General features: G+C 44.8%; 1 protein-coding gene across 1 annotated transcript; it reads right to left on the reverse strand.

Annotated features, from left to right (window-relative positions):
• Positions 1–578: 578 nt before the first annotated feature.
• LOC100762812 (WD repeat-containing protein 87) lies at positions 579–20,970 on the reverse strand. Its single transcript, XM_027430612.2, has 8 exons — positions 20,950–20,970; positions 14,868–15,041; positions 11,214–14,092; positions 10,540–10,799; positions 9,255–10,202; positions 4,630–6,338; positions 2,791–3,789; positions 579–2,493 (listed from the first exon to the last, which is right to left on the reverse strand). Exons 1-8 carry the CDS (start codon positions 20,968–20,970, stop codon positions 796–798), a joined length of 8,688 nt encoding a protein of 2,895 aa, XP_027286413.1. The 3' UTR covers positions 579–795.
• Between the last annotated feature and the right edge of the window lie 658 nt (positions 20,971–21,628).

Below are 21,628 nucleotides of genomic sequence, written 5' to 3' on the forward strand. Positions count from 1 at the left end.
TGCCCCCAAATACTAAGTGGAACAATGTTTGGTCTTCTAATTATTTTTTGTTAGTTTTGTTTTGAGGCTAAGTTCTCTATGTAGCCCTGGCTGTCCTGGCACTCACTATGCAGACCAGGCTGGGCAGAGACTCACAGAGATCCACCTGCCTCTGCCTCCCAAGTGCTGGGATTAAAGTATTCGCCACCAGGTTGTGATGATCTCACAACCATCCTTTATGAGATCTGGTGCCCTCTTCTAGTGTGCAGATATACATGGAAGCAGAATGCTGTACACATAACAAATTTCAAAAAAATGTTCACCACCATGCCTGACCCTCACTCTTCTAATTTTAAATTCCACCTTTTCCCACAACTATCAATCCTTGTCGTAGTAACACAATATCTTTTCATTTTTGTTCCACTAATTTACTTTCCTCTATTATTTACGATAAACTGTGGGAGGCTAGGAAGGAAGAGAACAATGGAAGTCTCTCTGGCTTCCTCACCTTTACTCCTGCTTTGGGAAAGTTTTCCTCCTCTCAGACATGACACTGGAACAACATTTGGGTTAAAGAGACACATCAAAGTTTGGTACAAATGAGAATTTTCTTTATTCCACATACAGAAACTGGCTTCTAGAGCTGGGAAGAGAAAAAAACAAAAACAAAAACAAAAACAAAAACAAAAACAAAAAACAACTTTGACCTTGCTCTATCTCTGTGTGGGTAGGTGCTGGAGATAAAGGGTCTAGTTTCTGAGACCAGACATTTCTCCACTTGAGAATTAAAACTCTTGACATTTAGCTGGTCCCAAGTCAGGGAGTGTGAACATGGGGTGCTGTCTTGATGAGGTGAATATCCGCTTGGGGCAGGCTCTTCCAGGCAAGTTCAAGGATCCCATACTTGGCAATGCCTTTGGGTCGAATGGTGTGCACATTATTCTGCTCAGGAAGTGGGATCACTTCCTGGAACTCCAGAGGAATCTGTGGGGGATGGGAGCTACCACAAACCAAGCAGTAGAGCAGCCTCTCCCCGGGCACTAGCTCCACTTCCTTCAGAGTCTCTTGGGAGACGAGCTCTTGGAATTGAGGCTCTTTCGTCAGCAGCAGGTCCAGCAGCAGCCTCTGGACTCGGGGGGACTTAAGTTGGTAGAGGTCCATGAGCTGGTCAAACTTTTCCATCCAGGTAGCCATGTCCTTGGCATAGCGCTGCTGCAGCATCCGCAAGACGTGGTAGAGCGCCACGAACGTCTCCCAGCGAGGCAGCGCTTCTTTTTTTAAGATAGGCTTTTTCTCCAACTTAGGCAGTTTGGGATACCTGCTTTTGCCTTTAAGATCCCCGAAGTCCTTTTGAAGCATTAGTGCCAAGGTTTGTTTGTTTACCCAAGAAGGGGCACTGGTCAAAACGTCTCTTGTGGCAGGATCGAAAGACCGTGTCTCTATTTCCTCGAGAACACTGAATAAATGCTGCACCCGTGCACTTCTGTAGGGCTGTCCTAGAAGATGCGAGTGTATAGCCTTTGGGTCTGTAACCCTCTTGGTAGCTAGTGGGTATCCTGGTATGGCGATAGCCGGTTTTTGCCAGCTCTCCTTTTCCTTTCCCTTTATGGGAGGAATCACTTTCAGGTGTTTGGGGCTCATGGGTTTCCTGCCAGGTTTGGAAGTCACTGTGCCCTGAGAATCCACAATCTGCTTATGACGGTTCACAATGACCTCAAGTATTGCCAGCTGCAGCCACTCCAGGTCTCCTGTCGAGGTGAGATCTTTGAGGAGCTGACATAGTCTGTGGAAACGGTCTCTAGTAAGTTCTTCTCCTGCTTCCATCTGTTCTAAGACACCATGCAGCCATTCTAAGTCTGAGACAGCTACCTCTGGGTAGTGTTCCTCTGTAGAGATCTCCGGCAGAGGCCTCTGTGTTTGCCCTGCGGGAGTAGGGTGATGATGCAAAACCCACTTGGCTGGTGGTGCTTCGTGTCGGTGTTGGCGAGCTCTCATGACCCTTCTAACGATCCGAGAGGAGAATGGTTTCATGGTGGTTGTCGTTTCACACTCTGTGGCCCCTTCCAAAGGGTATGGAGGTTCCAGTTTATATTTCTCCAACCATTCCTTCTGTTTCTCCAACAGTTTTGCCTTTAGGGCTATCTTGGATGTCTCAAACGCTGAAACCTTTTCTTCCATTTTCATCACTTCTTGTGGCAATGGCATCTTCCTTTCCACCTCCTCAGCTTCTGGAGTCAGTTTTCTGGGAGGGCCTTTTAAGCTTTCCAGCTTTATAGCACTCGCTTTGAGCTCCGTGATCCCTTGTCCCAGGGGTTGGAATATTTCCCTTCTTGGTATGACCCTCCTTCTCACCTCCGGAACCTTGAGCTTTTTTCTTTTCAACGCCTTCTCCTTCTTCGCTTCTTCCAATACACGCTCCTCCTCCTCCTCACTTACACTTTTCATCTCTTCCGCAGTCACGCTCTCTTCCGTTTCCTCCTCCTCCTCTTCCTCCTCCTCTTCCTCCTCCTCTTCCTCCTCCTCCTCCACCTCCTCCTCCTCTGCCTCCTCCTCCTCTTCCTCCACATGCGCCCTCTCCATCTTTTTCTTTTCCTTTCCTATCTCCTTTCCTTTCTCTTCCTCCACATGCGCCCTCTCCATCTTTTTCTTTTCCTTTCCTATCTCCTTTCCTTTCTCTCCCTCCACATGCGCCCTCTCCATCTTTTTCTTTTCCTTTCCTATCTCCTTTCCTTTCTCTCCCTCCACAGGCACCCTCTCCATCTTTTTCTTTTCCTTTCCTATCTCCTTTCCTTTCTCTCCCTCCACAGGCACCCTCTCCATCTTTTTCTTTTTCTTTCCTTTCTCCTTCACCACCTTTCGTCCCTCCTTCTCTTCTCTTTCTATCCACTCCTCCATTTCCTCCTCCTCCTCTCCCTCCTGTATCTCTTCTTTCTCCTCCCTTTCCTCTTCTTCCTCTCCCTCTTCTTCCTCTCCCTTCAATTTCTCCTCCTCTTCTCTTTCTTCCTCAGACAAAGTCTCTTTTTCTACCTCTACCTCATCTATCAGACTTTCCAGCTCCTCGGAAAATCTCTCTTTGGCTTCTACCTGTTCTAACAGATCATAAGACTTTTCTGTTCCAGGGACAGCCCCTAACAACGCTTCTCTGCTTTCCCGCAAGCTTTTAGAGACTCCCTCTTCTTCCTCAAGGCCTTCTTCTTCTTCTTCGTCCCCTGGGAGCACTAAGCGATCAAAGTAAAGTTCACGTTCTTCTGCAGCTACTCTTTGCTCTTGGCTTCTCAGTTTTGTTATTTCCCTGGTCAGATACCTCTGCATCTTAGCCAGTTTCTTCTCATCCTTGATGATTTTTGGTTGTTCCAAATAAGCATCCAACTCCTGCACATTAAGCATGTCCACGTCCTTACTTAGCATGCCCTCCTTCACAAACAGTGTCCGTCTCATCTTCGTCATTTTCGTCTCTTTCTGGGTCATTTTCCTTTCTTTGGTGAGGAGCTTTTGCAGCACCTTCAAGGACTTTTTTGTTTGCGCTAGATACCTGGAAACACCCGCCTCTTTATCCATCCTCCTTTTTGCTTTGGCTAACTTCCTCTCTTCGTGGGCCTGTATCCGCTGTCCTCTGCTAAGCTCCAGCTTCACTACGGCGGTTTTCTTCTCCTCTGTAGCCAACAGTCTGTCCTCAAAGGCCAGAATCTTCTCCTCCAGTCGCTTCGCCATTAGTTTTCTTTCATGCTTAGTCAGCCTTCTTCCCTTCCCGGGCTCTTCTTCAGTGCTTCTCCTGGAGAGCAGCTCTAACTCCTTTGCTAGCTTCACCCTCTCCTCCTCTGCTAGCCTCACCCTCTCCTCCTCTGCTAGCCTCACCCTCTCCTCTGCTAGCCTCACCCCCTCCTCCTCCTCTGCTAGCCTCACCCCCTCCTCCTCTGCTAGCTTCACCCCTTCCTCCTCTGCTAGCCTCACCTTCTCTGCTAGCTTCACCCCTTCCTCCTCTGCTAGCCTCACCTTCTTCTCCTCTGCTAGCCTCACCTTCTCTGCTAGCTTCACCCCTTCCTCCTCTGCTAGCCTCACCTTCTCTGCTAGCTTCACCCCTTCCTCCTCTGCTAGCTTCACCCCTTCCTCCTCTGCTAGCCTCACCTTCTTCTCCTCTGCTAGCCTCACCTTCTCTGCTAGCTTCACCCCTTCCTCCTCTGCTAGCTTCACCCCTTCCTCCTCTGCTAGCCTCACCTTCTCCTCCTCCTCTGCTAGCCTCACCTTCTCCTCCTCCTCTGCTAGCTTCACCCCTTCCTCCTCTGCTAGCCTCACCTTCTCTGCTAGCTTCACCCCTTCCTCCTCTGCTAGCTTCACCCCTTCCTCCTCTGCTAGCCTCACCTTCTTCTCCTCTGCTAGCCTCACCTTCTCTGCTAGCTTCACCCCTTCCTCCTCTGCTAGCTTCACCCCTTCCTCCTCTGCTAGCCTCACCTTCTTCTCCTCCTCTGCTAGCCTCACCTTCTTCTTCTCCTCTGCTAGCCTCACCTTCTCTGCTAGCTTCACCCCTTCCTCCTCTGCTAGCTTCACCCCTTCCTCCTCTGCTAGCCTCACCTTCTTCTCCTCTGCTAGCCTCACCTTCTTCTCCTCCTCTGCTAGCTTCACCCCCTCCTCCTCCTCCTCTGCTAGCCTCACCTCCTCAGCCACCCTCTTTATCTCCTCCGCCAATGCCATCCCTTCTTCAGCAATCTCCATCTCCTCTCTGAAGAGTATGGTTTTCTGGACTACGACCTTAATTTCATCAGCTAACTTAATTTTTTCCTGGGCCAATTTCTCTTGCTTTTTTGCCAGAATTATGTCAGCCTCCTCCAGTTGCCTCTCTGTGACGGTCAGCTTCTCTCTCCTTGCCAGGAGGGCCTGTTTCTCCGCCTTCAGCTTCTTCATTATCTGAAGCAGTTTCTCTTTGTACATCTGCAGCTTGTTATTTACACCCTTTAACTGCTCTTTCCCCTTGAGGGCCTTGTCTTCGTTGTCATGGAGAACCGCTTCCCTTTCCGCCACTCTCTGCTTTTCCAGAGACAGTGCGGACTTCTCCTGGCCCATCATTTCTTCTGCCTGGGACAGTCTGATATTTTTTTCTTGCAGCTCTTTCTTTTTCTGGGCCAGTCTCTCCTCCTCCTGGGCCACCTTCTCTTTCTTCTCCCTGTGTTTCTCCCTCCTCTCCAGCAGTCTCTTCTCTTCCTCGGGGGTCCGGTCCTTCTCCTGGGCCAGCTTTCTCTCTTCCTCCATCAGCAGCTCCTCCTCCTGAGTCAGCATCTTCTCTTCCAATAACAGATTCTCCTCATGCAAGGCCAGTGTCTTCTCCTCCTTTTCCAGCTCCTCCCTCTTCGCAGCCAGTTTTTCTTCTTCCTTATTGAGTTTATCATCTTTCCAATCTAGCTTCCTTGCCTCCAATTCCAGAGCCTTGGCTTCCTCTCTCAGCTCCTTTTCGTGCAAGTCCAGACTCAGCTCCTTTTGGGTCACGGTTTCCATTTTCTGGGCCAACACTGCGTTGATCTCAGTCACTTTTGCTTTTTTCTTTGCGACTTTTTCTTCTTCACGAGCCAGTTTCTCCAACTTTCTGGCCAGTTTTCTTTTCTTCTGGGCCAGTTGCTCTACTTGGAGACTTAGAAATTCCTCTTCCTGGGCCAGGAGTTCCTCTTTCTCGCCAAGGTTCATATGCATGTGGTCCAGCTTCCCATCTGCAGAAGCCCTTTTCACAGACTCTTGAGCCAGTTTCCTTTCTTCCTGGGCCAGTCTTTTCTCATCCTGGGCTAGCTTCTCCTCTTCACTTGCTAGCAGCGTGAGCTCTCTGGCTCGTTGTCTTTCAGCTTGGGCTTCTTTCCACTGTTCCCTGGCCTCTCTCTGTGCCTCTTGGATCTGTTTCTGCTCTTCTGTGAGAGCCTCTTTTTCAATCTCCTTCTCCTCCTCAGACCCTTTCTCCAACTCTTTGGACAGTATTTCCCCTATATCCAATTCTGTCTCAGTTATGGTCTTCGATATGATATTTTCCCAGGCCTGTTTCCATTTGTCCCATTTCAGCTTCTTCTCCTCTTCACCGACTTCCTCACTTGGCAGAGGCTTTCCTTCAGCCTGGAGTTGTTCCAGCTCTTCAAAATGCTTCCTGTCACATTCTCTCTTCCATTCTTCCCAAGATACTTCCCTTTGACTCCGGACTTTACGCCACTGGTCCCAATATTTCTTCCACTCTTCCCAAGACAGTACCCTCTCTTCCTTCTCTGGTTTTTCTTCTGCTTTAATCACTTCCTCTTCTTCTTTTTTTTCTTCTTTTTTTTCTTCTTCTTTTTCTTTTTCTTTTTTTGCTTTTTCTTTTTCTTCTGCTTTTTCTTCTTTTTCTTCTTTTTCTTCTTCTTCTTCTTTTTCTTCTTCTTCTGCTTTTTCTTCTTCTTTTTCTTTTTCTCTTTCTTCTTTTTCTTTTTCTCTTTCTTTTTCTTTTTTTGCTTTTGCTTTTTCTTTTTTTTCTTTTTCTTTTTCTTTTTTTTCTATTTTTTCTTCTTTTTCTTTTTCTTTTTTTTCTATTTTTTCTTTTTCTTTTTCTTTTTTTTCTATTTTTTCTTCTTTTTCTTTTTCTTTTTTTCCTACTTTTTCTTTTTCTTTTTTTTCTATTTTTTCTTCTTTTTCTTTTTTTTCTATTTCTTCTTCTTTTTCTTTTTCTTTTTTTTCTATTTTTTCTTCTTTTTCTTTTTCTTTTTTTTCTATTTTTTCTTCTTTTTCTTTTTCTTTTTTTTCTACTTTTTCTTTTTCTTTTTTTTCTATTTTTTCTTCTTTTTCTTTTTTTTCTATTTCTTCTTCTTTTTCTTTTTCTTTTTTTTCTATTTTTTCTTCTTTTTCTTTTTTTTCTATTTCTTCTTCTTTTTCTTTTTCTTTTTTTTCTATTTTTTCTTCTTTTTCTTTTTTTTCTATTTCTTCTTCTTTTTCTTTTTCTTTTTTTTCTACTTTTTCTTTTTCTTTTTTTTCTATTTTTTCTTCTTTTTCTTTTTCTTTTTTTTCTACTTTTTCTTTTTCTTTTTTTGCTATTTTTTCTTCTTTTTCTATTTCTTCTTCTTTTTCTTTTTCTTTTTTTTCTACTTTTTCTTTTTCTTTTTTTGCCATTTTTTCTTCTTTTTCTATTTCTTCTTCTTTTTCTTTTTCTTTTTTTTCTACTTTTTCTTTTTTTTCTATTTTTTCTTCTTTTTCTATTTCTTCTTCTTTTTCTTTTTCTTTTTTTTCTACTTTTTCTTTTTCTTTTTTTTCTATTTTTTCTTCTTTTTCTTTTTTTTCTATTTCTTCTTTTTCTTTTTCTTTTTCTTCTATTTCTTCTTCTTTTTCTTTTTTTTCTTCTTTTTCTTTTTCTTTTTTTTCTACTTTTTCTTTTTCTTTTTTTTCTATTTTTTGTTCTTTTTCTATTTCTTCTTCTTTTTCTTTTTCTTTTTTTTCTACTTTTTCTTCTTTTTCTTTTTTTTCTATTTTTTCTTCTTTTTCTATTTCTTCTTCTTTTTCTTTTTCTTTTTTTTCTACTTTTTCTTCTTTTTCTTTTTTTTCTATTTTTTCTTCTTTTTCTATTTCTTCTTCTTTTTCTTTTTCTTTTTTTTCTACTTTTTCTTCTTTTTCTTTTTTTTCTATTTTTTCTTCTTTTTCTATTTCTTCTTCTTTTTCTTTTTCTTTTTTTTCTACTTTTTCTTCTTTTTCTTTTTTTTCTATTTTTTCTTCTTTTTCTATTTCTTCTTCTTTTTCTTTTTCTTTTTTTTCTACTTTTTCTACTTTTTCTTTTTTTTCTATTTTTTCTTCTTTTTCTATTTCTTCTTCTTTTTCTTTTTCTTTTTTTTCTACTTTTTCTTTTTCTTTTTTTTCTATTTTTTCTTCTTTTTCTTCTTTTTCTATTTCTTCTTCTTTTTCTTTTTCTTTTTTTTCTACTTTTTCTTTTTCTTTTTTTTCTATTTTTTCTTCTTTTTCTTTTTTTTCTATTTCTTCTTCTTTTTCTTTTTTTTCTATTTTTTCTTCTTTTTCTTTTTCTTTTTCTTTTTTTTCTATTTTTTCTTCTTTTTCTTTTTCTTTTTCTTTTTTTTCTATTTTTTCTTCTTTTTCTTTTTCTTTTTCTTTTTTTGCTATTTTTTCTTCTTTTTCTTTTTCTTTTTTTTCTATTTTTTCTTCTTTTTCTTTTTCTCTTTCTTTTTTTTCTACTTTTTCTTTTTCTTTTTCTTTTTCTTTTTCTTTTTTTTCTACTTTTTCTTTTTTTGCTATTTTTTCTTTTTCTTTTTCTTTTTTTCCTTTTTTTTCTTTTTCTTCTTTTTCTTCTTTTTCTTCTTTTTCTTTTTCTTCTTTTTCTTTTTCTTCTTCTTTTTCTTCTTTTTCTTCTTCTTCTTTTTCTTTTTCTCTTTCTTCTTTTTCTTTTTCTCTTTCTTTTTCTTTTTCTTTTACTTTTTCTTTTTCTTTTTTTGCTTTTTCTTTTTCTTTTTCTTTTTTTGCTTTTTTTTCTTTTTTTTCTTTTTCTTTTTTTGCTTTTTCTTTTTCTTCTTCTTTTTCTTCTTTTTCTTCTTCTTCTTTTTCTTTTTCTCTTTCTTCTTTTTCTTTTTCTCTTTCTTTTTCTTTTTTTGCTTTTGCTTTTTCTTTTTTTGCTTTTGCTTTTTCTTCTTTTGCTTTTGCTTTTTCTTCTTCTCTTTCTTCTTCTTCTTCTTCTTCTTCTTCTCCTTCTTCTTCTCCTTCTTCTCCTTCTCCTTCTCCTCCTTCTTCTTCTTCTTCTCCTTCTCCTCCTTCTCCTCCTTCTTCTTCTTCTTCTTCTTCTTCTTCTTCTTCTTCTTCTTCTTTTCCTTCTTCTTCTTCTTCTTCTTCTTCTTTTCCTTTTTCTTCTTCTTTTTCTTTTCCTTCTTTTTCTTTTTCTTCTTCTCCTTCTCCTTCTTCTTTTCCTTTTTCTTTTGCTGTTTCTTCTTTTCCTTTTGCTTTTGCTTTTTCTTCTTTTTCTTTTTCTTCTTCTTCTTTTCCTTTTTCTTCTTTTTCTTTTGCTTTTTCTTCTTTTTCTTTTTCTTCTTTTTCTTTTTCTTTTTCTTCTTTTTCTTTTTCTTCTTTTCCTTTTTCTTTTTCTTTTCCCTTTCCTTTTTCTTCTTTTTCTTTTTCTTCTTTTCCTTTTTCTTTTCCCTTTCCTTTTTCTTTTTCTTCTTCCACTCCTCCTTTTCCTTCTCCTCCTCTTTCTGCCTTTTCTTCTCCTTTTTCATCTTTTTCAGCCATTTCCTTTACTTCTGGAGTCACAGCCAAAGCCTCCACGGGGACTGTCCTCTCTTTTATACCTTCCTTCATTCTCTCCTGTTTCTCCATCTTCTTAGCTTTCTTCCCCTCCTTCCTGGACTTTGCCTTCCCTTTGACGACCTCACCTGGTTCTAAGAAAGCAACTTCTTTCTTTTTGCCCTTTTTGTGAATCATTCCTTCCTCCACCTCCTTCTCCTTCTCCTTCCTCTTCTCCCTCTCCTCCTCCTTTTCCTGCTCCTTCTTTGTTTCCAGTTCTTTTTCTAGTGTTTCTTCTTCTCTTGCCTTTGCCATTTCTTCCTTGGCTGTGGTGACTCTTTCTTCTCCAATTGCTTCTTCAGGAACCAAAATGGATTCTTCCTCTTTCCCCTTGAAGCCCTCAACTATGCTTCTCCTTTCTTCCTCCACCAGTGGACAGATCTCCATAAAGAGTTCCCAGCTCGGGCGTTTATCCATCAGTACCTCCTTAGCAGTGGCCAGTAGCTCAATACCTAGGTCATGCACCATCTGAGTTTGGGAACCAGATATCCTCAGGTTTATGAGCTGACAGAGATCATCCCGCCAAGCGGTATCTGCAGTGAGAATCCTACCAGGTAACCCCCCGACGCCCCTCCCAGTGAATCTTGGCCTTCTCCTCCGTGGGGGAGGTTCCGGCACCTCCACAGCTGAAGGCAAGATTTCCTCACCTGTAACTTCAGATTCTCCTTTTTTCTTTTTCTTGTACTTGCTGGGTTTTCCAGCTTTCTTGCCTTTCTTGCTTGTGACTTTCGGTGTTTTCCTCATTTTCATGGCCACAGAAATGTGGTCCTTCGAGATATCTTTCTCTGAAATTTCAGTTTCCTTGGGGCTCCTTATTAGGGTCTCGGGGGACGACCTGGGATGGGTTGTGAGATCCTCGACCATTTCGGCTTCACCCTGTTCACTTATCTCCTCTTGTTTTTGAAGTCTAGCTGCCTCTTTGTCTCTTTTGAGACCTCGCCACAATTTCTGGGCTGTAGGAAAAAAAAAATCAAGACATGGAAGTGGGGAAGACAGTGGCAGGTAAATGAAACTCTTCCTAAAGATCACAGGGAAGGCTGGGGGCTGTCTCAAAAATAAAATTAAAAAAAAAAAGCCTTCTCCTTGGTAGCTGTGTCCCCCAGATTGTGCCTCCTTCCTTAGCTGAGGTGGGGCAGGGATTTGAGGTCCTCCAGAATCTGTGTAGATCTTTCCTAGGAGAATTCTCTCTTCTGGCTCAATCTCTCCATTTGCCCCCCTACCTGGCATCTTAGGACCCTCTCTAGTCCTAACTAGCCTTTTGCTTAGTGGGCCCAATTGCCTCATACATACCCTGCTTTTTGCGGATTAATCTTTGGCTTTTGCTGGCCTTGTCCTCAAGTCCTTCAGGAGCTGACAGAGGTTGCAAGTAAGTGGGCTTACTAGGTGCAGAAAGCCCTGGGAGACCTAAAGAAGATTCAGGCATTCTATCTCCTTTGTATAGTGACAGGTTCTCATTTAATCGCTGTTCTACATTAGTAATGAGGAGTTGAATGTCTGTTGGCCGCATCCCAAAAAGATGGTCCAGGGACTCCTCCCCAATCATCTCTTGCCTATGAAAGTCAAGGAGAAAACAGACTGCATTGAATCAGGCACCAGTGGGGATGGGAAGGGAAGAGCTGCTGCAGAGCAAACAGGGGTTTGGCAGAGGGGCAAAGAAGCCAAAATGAAGAAAGGAAATGTTCAGGAAGCCAAATATGATGAGGGTGCTCTGTACAGGGGGAGCTGCAGATTGGTAGAGCAAGATGGAAGCTGGAGCTTCAAGAAGTTAGGAGACAGAAAAGACATGGAGGAGCAAGAGCGGAGCCACTGAGGCCACCAGAGATAGTCTAGGAATCAAAGGGGGGACGAAAGAGGAGAAAGATCCATGAGGAGCAATAATGACCAGGGAGAAAGAGGCAGCAAAGACAAGGGAACACTCTGGAGCGGGGAAAAGGAAAAGGCTCGAGGTCAAGCAAGCAACTCACTGCAAATCCCGGAAAATGTCTGGTTTCTGGAGAAGGGTTAGCAGAGAGGTCTTTGAATGGATTCCAGTGTCAGGCACGAGGCTCAAGGCTTTACTCCTCACTTTTGAGTCCTTATCCATTAATCCCTGAGACAGAGGCAAAGCAAAGAGATGTGTGATCATCCCCAGACGCTTCAGCCCTTCCCAGGCTAGTTCTCGGAGAGGTGGGTTGGTATTGGTTGTGTCGTCTAGCAAACGGTGTGCTGTCTCAGAGCGCAGGGCTGGGGACACCTGGTAAGCGGCGAAGATTTGGCCCAGCGCACCAATACAGCACTGGTATTTCAGTGGGTCGGCGTGGACCATAATGTGGAGGATTGCCTCGACCAGGCTACAAATGGCTAGCTCGCTCATCTTCTTTCCCAGCCAGCTACGGTTTGCTGCTTCTGTAAGGACGTTGAAAGTGATGTCCTTCGTTAATCTGCCTTGTAGGAAGCTCTCATCCTCTTTCTCTGCAACCTCTTCTGCTTCCCCTATAATTTTTATCTTGCTTTCCAAGAGGAAGAATGGCTGTCTCTTTTCCCAGTCCAGATCCCGCTGGGGTGAGTGCAGAGAGCACTGCAGGAATACTGGGCTGCCCTCTGGCCAAAGACGGGCACGGATCACTGAGTTGGGGATGTAGCAATCAGGAGCAAGAAGCCATTTCCTCCCCTGACCTAAGTAGCATCGTAGCATATGATAAGGGTTGAGTCCATCCCAAACAGTCATTTGTAACTGAGGAGGGGCCACATAACGAGTTCGGGATTTCTCTTGCTCCTCAGCCAAGACATATCCCTCGAAATAACTCTGCCTCTGCCGGGGGCGTCTCAGTAACATGGTGCTCCCATCATCTTCTTCTATGACGTGTGGTACATTATGGTCAAAGGCAATGGCCCGCTTATTGACAAGGCACACCAGGCCTTCTAATTCCTGTCTCCGCTGATCTTGGTAGGTATACCTAGGCACAAATATGGTCTCAAAGGAGAAGAAGAAGCTTGGCACAAAAGGTTTTGGGTCTTCTACCACGTCATCTGTTACACTCATAAGGATGAGGTGAGAGAGCTTACCTGCAGGGAGCAATTCTAAGCAAGACACCAGATAAATGGCCTGGTTGAAAGTCACCAGCAGGTCAGCACGGTCATTTAAAAAGCAGAGTGGGCCAAAGTTCAGTGTTGAGTCCAAATTGGCTATAAGTCTACCATGGAAATCCCAGACGCGGACGGCGCCATCAGCGGCACCTGTGACAATAAGGCTCAAGGGCAAGCAGACATCAAAGGAGGTAATGTTACATTGGTGCAGAGGCAACGTCTCTATGAATCGGGTGCCTTCTTTTGACCCAAAGGACAGGAAATCATGGAACTTCCAGAGCCGCAGGCAGTTGGTGTCTGTAATGGCACCTACAGCCCTTGGTAAGAGGACGAGGTGTTTTAGTTGACAGCTGCTGAGAATGCTAGCCAGGGACCGTAGCTGTAATCTGGACCCAACTAACACAGCTTCTGACAACTGTATGTAGTCATCCATCCCGTAGGAACAGAGCAAAAAGGTTTCTCGGTTGCTCAATAGCCCTCCAAAGTGTGCTGAGAGAGCCAGTACAGCCCCAAAGTGCACGACTTTCTCGATTCTGGCACAGCTGTGCTGTGAAAGTACTCTTACTATACCGCTCTGATGCCCAGAGAATATCAGTCCTTCCAGCCCCCGCCCCAGACGGAAATTCCCGTAAGCCAGGCACTGGACGTAGTCCTGAACATCCGTAGAGGTGCACAAGACATACTTGACTGGGCAAGGGTTGCGGCTCGTGTCAAACACCAGCACCTCTGAGGAGCCTGTTGCCACCATGAGCTCGTCTTTACCGGGATCGTAAGCCCAATCCACAGCCCGATCAAGGACTGAGAGAGGCCAGATGATAATCAAAAGATCCCCTGTTACAGGAGACAAAAAGCGCATCAGGCCGTCTTCAGTGGTGCACAGGATCCGGAAGCAGTTCTCTCTACAGCGGATTCGCCGCAAGTGCAGGGGAGCAGAACCACAGACGTTGAAGAGGCTGTAGAAGCAGGGCAGACGGCGCAAGGAAAAACTATGAGTTGTCTGGCAGAAGAAAGTATTGTGGTTGATAAACTGGAGTTTGTTGAGCTCCTCGCCAAGTTCGAGTCGCCGGAGCAGATTTCCCGAAGTCAGATTCCATTCCTTGATTACGCCTTCCTTGCCAGCTGTCAACATGGTATGGACCTCGGACCGGCTCTGTATACATATCACGACTGAGGAATGGGCTCTGAAGCTGTGGAGGGCCATGCTCCTACTCATGATCCATACATGGACTTCCCCAGCCTTGTTCCCCGCGTAGAGAAATCTTCCATCGAGACTCATGAGACAGCAGGTGATAGGAGAGCCGACACTAGCAGTTGTGAACCTCTGTACCTCTCCCAGGTAACCTTCGTCCTGGCGTTCAAGGACTCTCAGCATAGTTTCACCCATGGCAACGAGGCAGCCATTGGGGCCATTCAGGGTGATAGTCTGGACCATCTCCTCACCAGGTGTGGGAAATACCTGCATTATTTGGAGGCCCTTGCCGCTCGGCTCGATGGCCCAGGTGATCACTGCCCCAACGATGCCAGACAACAGCAACTTTGTTTCTGGATCAAAGCAGAGACAGTTGATACCAAAGCGGCAGGGCACAGTACCCGTGGATTTAAAGGCCTTAAAATGGTCCCCAAAGAGCCGCAGAGTCATGTCAGCACAGTAGACCACGATGAGATGAAAGGAATCTGTGTGGACTATTGACTGGATGACTGGGAGTCGCTCGCTCATTGGGAACGTTCTCCTTTCAACCATGTCATCGTCCGTTTTGCTCTTCATCCATACTACAGCCTGCAAGACAATAAAGGACAGTAGAAAAGAGCCAAATATTTAGCTAAGCTAGCCTCTTTTCTCCCTTCCCCCTCCTCCTTTCTTTCTTTCTTTCTTCCTTCCTTTCTTTCTTTTTTTCCTTCTTATTTGTTTGTTCTTCTTTTCAAGACAGAGTTTCTCTGTGTAGACCTAGGTGTCCTGGCACTCACTCCATAGACCAGGCTAGCCTCGAACTCCAGAGATGCACCTGCCTCTGCTTCTGCCTCTGCCTCCCCAGTGCTGGGATTACATAGCCCTGGCTGACTTAGAATCCAATGTATAGACCAGGTTGACCTCCTCCTCCTCCTCCTCCTCCTCCTTTTCCTTTTCCATTTATTTATTTATTTATTTATTTTTGACAGGGTCTTGCTTTGAAGCCCAGGCTGGCCTTGAATTCAGGGTCCTCCTGACATGAACATCTCAGGTCACTGAGTGCTGGGATGGCAGGTGTGTGCCTCATGTCAGGTTGTCTCGTTGGTTTGTTTGGCTAAGGAGGTATCAGAAGACTAGAATAATGTTTACCTTCAGGGAGTTGGAAAGTGGGTAGAGGAAGGGAGCATTGAATCCCTTCCCTAACCTCAACTTACTTTAGGGAAACCATAAAGTCTCCACCCAGTGAACAGTGTGAATGGACAAAGGATGAAGGAAACCCTGAATCTGGATCCTAGTCACTCACGAGGTGGCTCTTCCTTTTTCAGCCGAGAGCTGTAAGGGTGTGGCCCTCAGAAGAGCTGAGAAGGGGGAAGAGCAGGCTTACCAGTGTTTCTCTTGTGTAGGTCGTCGTCCAGGAGAGGGAGGCAAAGAAGTGTTCTTCAATGAAGTAATGACATATGAGTGGCATCACCTGAGGATAGCGAGATTCTTTGAACAGTACCTTGGGTCGGTCACTCAGCACAACTATGTCACCCTTTAAATCTCCTGTGGCTTCTTTCTGGGGAGAGATGTGGCATAAATTAATGCTTAGGCACCAACATATTGAGAGAGAGAGAGAGAGAGAGAGAGAGAGAGAGAGGGAGAGAGAGAGAGAGAGAGAGAGAGAGGGAGAGAGAGGAGAGAGAGAGAGAGAGAGAGAGAGAGAGAGAGAGAGAGAGAGAGAGAGAGAGGAGAGAGAGAGAGAGAGAGAGAGAGAGAGAGGAGAGAGAGAGAGAGAGAGAGAGAGAGAGAGAGGAGAGAGAGAGAGAGAGAGAGAGAGAGAGAGAGGAGAGAGAGAGAGAGAGGAGAGAGAGAGGAGAGAGAGAGAGAGAGAGAGAGAGAGGGAGAGAGAGAGGAGAGAGGAGAGAGAGAGAGAGGGAGAGAGAGAGGAGAGAGAGAGAGAGAGAGAGGAGAGAGAGAGAGAGAGAGAGAGAGAGAGAGAGAGAGGGAGAGAGAGAGAGAGAGAGAGAGGAGAGAGAGAGAGAGAGAGAGAGAGGGAGGGAGAGAGAGAGATGCAGGGGCAGTTGTGACACACGCCTTTTATTCTAGCACTCAGACGACAGAGGCAAGCCAATCCCTATGATTGAGGCTAGCCTGGTCTACAGAGTGAGTTCCAGGACATCCAGGGCTATGCTAAGAAACCCTATCTTGAAAAGACAAAAAAAAAAAAAACAAAGTCAAGATTGCAGCATTTCAACAGGCGTTGGTGGCACATGCCTTTAAATCCTGGCACTCAGGAGGCAGAGGCAGGAGGATCTCTGTGAGTTCGAGGCCAGCCTGGTCTACAGAGCGAGTTCCAGGTTGTCCCGCGCGCGCTGTATTTTCTCGCCAGCAAGAAATACACGCAGGACACTCGGATCCTTCTGCAGACAAGCTTTAATGCATAAGCTTACCAGAGCGGAGACACTGAACCAAGAAAACCATCCCTTATAAAGGCTGGCCAGCCACCTGGGACGTGTTACCCTATGAATGGCTTTAGCTCCTCAGGCCAAATGAGCCACGGGATAGGCAGAGATCAAAGGAATGGAGATTACCCAGCGCCTGTGAAGTAATTTACATCTTGGTGTCTTCAGGCACCATTATTGTAATGGATAGTGCAGGAACCGGCTCCCTACATATCCCCCTTTTTTTTATTAATTAATGAAAAGGCTTTATATTTTTACAAGCAAATAGGTCACCCATATGTTGAGGGATAGAGGCAGAGGTTGAACCTTCCCAAATCAAACATTAAGACTGTGTACGAGAGTCGCCATCAGGCTGTTAGCTTGACCCGAAGTACTCTCGACCTGTCCTCTGCCGTTTTTCTGGGAAAGGGAGTCTCGGGGCAGGTAACCCTTATGTAGGTCAACGTACCTCCCAGAGAAGCCTGTATATTAGGCAACTCTGTGCGATGCCTTTGCTCAGCATCCCTCATTGGGGCTACTCAAACCAGACACTCTACCCTGTGCAATGAGCCTAGGCTCCGGGTGTGCAAGAGCTGTCTGGCCGGCGGCCTATTGCTTAAGCATAGTTAGCCAAAATATAAGCGCTTGGGCGATCTCTTGGTTTGAGCCCTGGAGCTTACATGCCAGCCAAAAGTAACATCAATCCGCAAACGGCTGCATCAAACAATTCCACCCCCACCCCTTTCTCATAGACCGGCCAGAAGTAACAGCAATCCGCAAACGGCTGCATCAAACAATCCCATCCCCACCCCTTTCTCATAGACCGGCCAGAAGTAACAGCAATCCGCAAACGGCTGCATCAAACAATCCCACCCCCACCCCTTTAGCGATACAATCTCTCCGCCAAGGACAGGAGTTAATCTGGATAACAATAGCGGCTCTCAACTCCCGGGGAGAGGGTGGAGTTCCGACTTTTGAAGGTCCGAAGAGGCTCTTCGGGTGAGTCTTTCTGGGATCCACAGGGGATTTTCTTCATCCTGTGGGAAAACACAATATCGCTCCCCTGGATCTTATGAGAATAGGATCCGGGCCTCTCCAAAGATCAGTTAAGATATCTTTTTATTTTACCATTTCCTTTTGGCCTTTTAGGTTTTGAGGTGAGACGCTTGGCCCGAGCGTCAATGTTTATGAGGCTTTAAAGCCCCAGGCATTCCAGGCCTTTAAGAAGTGTTGAATAGCAGGCATGGCCTTTTCCCCTATCAAAGACTGGGAAAGCCATCTGTAATTTTCTCCGCTCCTCTGATGGTAAAAAGGAGTCGGTACCAAATAGTGGGGGTGCTGATGGAAGCACACCCGCTGGATTAATAGGCGGTGGCCTCATATTTGTTTTTACTTTTGGCAGCCGATATCTATCGGGGTGGTATCGTGCTGCCTCCTTTTCTAGCTCTGCTTCCTTGCTAGAGTCTAAAATCTCAGAGTCTGAGCTGCTCAGCTCCAAGGCCTCTAGTTTCGTTGTAGGGCAGAGGCTAGGTTTTGAGTCTTTATTTCTCTTAAATTTACCGGGGTGTGACCGGTTATCTCCTATTTTCTCTCCCTCCATTTTTGTTTCTTTTTCATCTAGCTGAGCTGTTTTCTCTAAAACTTTATCTCTTGAGCTTTTAGAGTCATCAGAGCTATCAAGATTTAAAGCTTTAAACTTACTTATAGAATCATCTAACAAATTATTTATTCCCTTGTCAGTAGACATCCCGGGAGGTCCTTTTTTCTTATTTGTTGTTTCTCTTAACAAATTATTTACTCCCTTGTCACTAGACATCCCGGGAGGTCCTTTTTTCTTATATTTTATTGTTAGGCGCGCCCCATCTCTCACCACATTCGGTTTCTGATATGTAATTCTGGACTTCTTTAAGATTGCTACAACAGTGAGAAAAGTCAAAATAGCTCCTAGTAAAAGCATAGAAGCCTCTATATTAACCTCCCAAAATAGCAACATTCCTAAGCCAAAGTCCAGAAAAAACATACCTCTCCGAATTTACCACCCTGCAGTTCTGAATCCGCCTTGTAGCCAAGGGTTCTCCGCGGTGCCGGAGATGTTAAGCTTCCCGGGTTTCGGCACCAGATGTCCCTCGCGTGCTGTATTTTCTCGCCAGCAAGAAATACACGCAGGACACTCGGATCCTTCTGCAGACAAGCTTTAATGCATAAGCTTACCAGAGCGGAGACACTGAACCAAGAAAACCATCCCTTATAAAGGCTGGCCAGCCGCCTGGGACGTGTTACCCTATGAATGGCTTTAGCTCCTCAGGCCAAATGAGCCACGGGATAGGCAGAGATCAAAGGAATGGAGATTACCCAGCGCCTATGAAATAATTTACATCTTGGTGTCTTCAGGCACCATTATTGTAATGGATAATGCAGGAACCGGCTCCCTACACCAGGTCAGGCTCCAAAGCTACACAGAGAAACCCTGTCTTGGAAAATAAAAAAAAAAAAAAAAAGATTGCAGCATTGCAGCATTTCCCCAAATTATACTGTGGTGTCTAATCTTGGTTTTACACATCTGGAGAGATATTCTATCTATTAAAGGATTGCCTCAATCAGATTTGCCTGTAGGCATGTCTATAGCGCATTTTTTTTTGACTGCTAATTGATGTGTTAGGGCCCAGCCCACTGAGGGCAGGTAGGCTGTGTGAAAAAACTAACCACGCAAATCAGAGGGCATAGGCCAGTCAGCAATGTTCTTCCAGAGGTCTCTCTGCCTTGAGCCCCTGCCCTGGCTTCCCTTGGTGACACTTTGTAAAATGAAATAGCCTGCTCTTCCCAACTTTCCTTTGCTCAGTGTTTTATCACAGCAACAGAAAGCAAACTAGAACACATGCCCTTTCCCCCTCCTAACTCCTGTTACAGTCACTTGTGCATAGCGACACATGGCACACTTTCCAAGCATGTAAGAAGTCCCCCAACACAAAATGGAACCACACTTGTATAGGCTCTAGATGACCAAGTTATATGGTGTGAGCACGGGAGAGAATTCTGGTGTAGTTAGCCATACCCATCCTCAAACATCTCCACATCTAAAAGGTGCAGGCATCAGAAAGGACACAACATTTAACAGTGACTCAAACAAGTATATGTCCTTAGCACCTCATGCGATGTGGCAGGACACCCCAAAAGTCAGCATAGCTTAGAATTACTGAAGATCAAAACTATACAAATTAGGGGCTGGTGAGATGGCTCAACAGTTAAGAGCACTGGTTGCTCTGGCCGAGAGCCTACTTCCGGTTCTCAGCACCCACATTGTAGCTCACAATGGCCTTTAACTCCAGTTCCAAAGAATCCAGTGCCGTCTTCTGCCTTCCACAGGCCCTGCAGGCACATGCAGGCAACACATAACCTAGGGAGGCAGAGGCAGGCAGTCTCTGTGAGTTTAAGGCCAGCCTGGTTTAAAGATAGCCAGGGCTACACAGTGAAACACTGTTTCAAAGAACAAAAATCAAAACCAAGCTGGGAGGTGGTATCACATACCTTTAATCCCAGCATTTGGGAGGCAGAGGCAGGTCTATCTCAATGAGTTCAGGGCCAGCCTGGTCTACAGAGTGAGTTCCAGGACAGCTAGGACTGTTACACAGAGAAACCCTGTCTGGAAAAACAAACAAAAAACCACCACCAACAAAAAAAACCACCTGCACAAATACTTGCAGGACACCTCATCTGGCCAAGGAACAGCACATACATGGTGTGTATTGTTCCAGAGAGATAGAACAATGAATATGAGCCGTGTACTTGGGGCCCATGAGCACAGAGCCAGCTATAGCAAAGCTGAGATTAGCAAATGTTCTCTCTGGTGCCTTACTCTTTGTGGTGGTTTGAATGAGACTGGCCCCCAGAAGCTCATCTATTTGCATACGTAGTCACCAGTTGAGCAGTTTGAGAAGGATTAGGACATGTATCCTGGTTGGAAGAGGCTCTTTCTCAGCTGTTTCTCCAGCATCATGCCTGCCTGCCTGCCTGCCTGCCTGCCTGCCTGCCTGCCTGCCGCTAGCTCCCCACCATGGTGAAGATGGACTCACCCTCTAAAAGTACAAGAAAGCCCCCAATTAAATGCTTCCTCTTATAAGGGTTGTCTTGGTTATGGTGTCTCTTCATAGCAACAGAGCAATAACTAAGACACTCTTCCCTTTCAGAAAATGTCTGCCCACAGGGTGGTGCCTCTGACAATGCTCCCAAATGTTTATGTCCCGCTATCATTATATCTGAAGAGTTATTTGGAAATTGGTGGCCCCCTTCTGTTGAGGGGACAACTGTCTTAGTGGTCTGCCCTGCTTTCTTCTTGCTTTCATTGACCACATATGGCTCTCTTTGAAGTGTCTATTGCCATAAGGTAGATAGAAATCAAGCAACAATTTGTTAATGTCCTAAAAACACATGCCTTACCTTCTTTTTTTTAAGGACATCATTCGCGGAGTGCATAAAATCATTCCACTTGGGAGTAAGCCTGGAGGTAGCCATCACTTGATCCTCCTCAGGACAGTTGCTTGCAAACCTGTGGGTATCCAAAATAGGGGTTCTTTCATGGGTTACTTTTCTAGAAGCTAGGAGCTAGAAGGCAAGAACCATGGACTAATGCTTTGACTGGCTTTGAACTTCCTACATAGCTGAGGATGGCTTCCCCTTCCAGTCCTCCTGCTCACACCTCCCAAGTGCAGGGATTAGAAGTGTGGGCCATCATGCCTGGTTTAGGCAACGCTAGGATGGAAACCGGGGCTTCCTTCAGGCTAGGAAGGCTAAGTTTGCCATGGAGCAACTTCCCTAGCAAGCTTTGCAAGATTGTTGCAAAGATCAGACGGAATGCCTGAGAAAGCCCTTGTGATATAGCCTGAAGCAGCAGATGACCACAAGTGGCTCTAGGCTGCCTTGGGCTTCTATTTCTTGCCTCTTTAAAGCCCTCCTTCCCTTTCCCCTCCCCTGCTGCTTGTCCCGGTCTCCCCCCTACCCCCTCCCCATGTCTCCTTTTAGCTTTCTTTTCTTCCCTTCCCTTCCTACTTCCACTTGCTCTATAAACATGACCGCTAAGTTTAGAGTCTGGCCAGCAGAGGGCAATGAAGGCCTAGTGACCACCAGTGAAGGAACACTTCAGAGAAGTGATTCCCAAAGCGGTGTTTTAGGAACTAGTTGGATTGCATAGCAGCCTGCAGCAATGGCACAGGCCTATAATCCCAGCACTCTGGAGGCAGAGGCAGGCGGACCTCCGTGAATTTGAGGTCAGCCTGGTCTACATAATGAGTCCAAGGACAGCTAGGGCTCCCAAGAGAAAGAGGGGGAGCAAGAAAGAAGGAAGGGCAAATTGTCTTGGCTCAAACCCCAGCCCCTATTGCATTGTAAACTCCTATATGACCCAATGATAACTTAGCTTCTAACAAGAGCACTGGCTGAGCTGTTGAACACTAAAGTGGAGGACCATTGGTTTAGAAAGCTGTAAGAGTGAAAAAAAAAAAAAACCAACAAAAAAACAACTGTAAGAGTTCACAGAATTCCCAGCAGTATGTCTAAGCATCGGCCCTGTGTTTGCAACTAGACTAACCTAAATCTGAGAGAAAGCAGCAGGAAACAGCAGTGTAGAGTGTGAGAAAGCCTCGCTTGAATATGGGAAGAGAAAGATATGTTCAAGACTACCTGTGATTCCAGTTCTTGGGAGGCTGAGGCAGAACAGGATCATGGATGG

The sequence above is a fragment of the Cricetulus griseus genome, chromosome 9 (assembly GCF_003668045.3).
Source record: "Cricetulus griseus strain 17A/GY chromosome 9, alternate assembly CriGri-PICRH-1.0, whole genome shotgun sequence".
Classification (NCBI taxonomy): domain Eukaryota; kingdom Metazoa; phylum Chordata; class Mammalia; order Rodentia; family Cricetidae; genus Cricetulus; species Cricetulus griseus.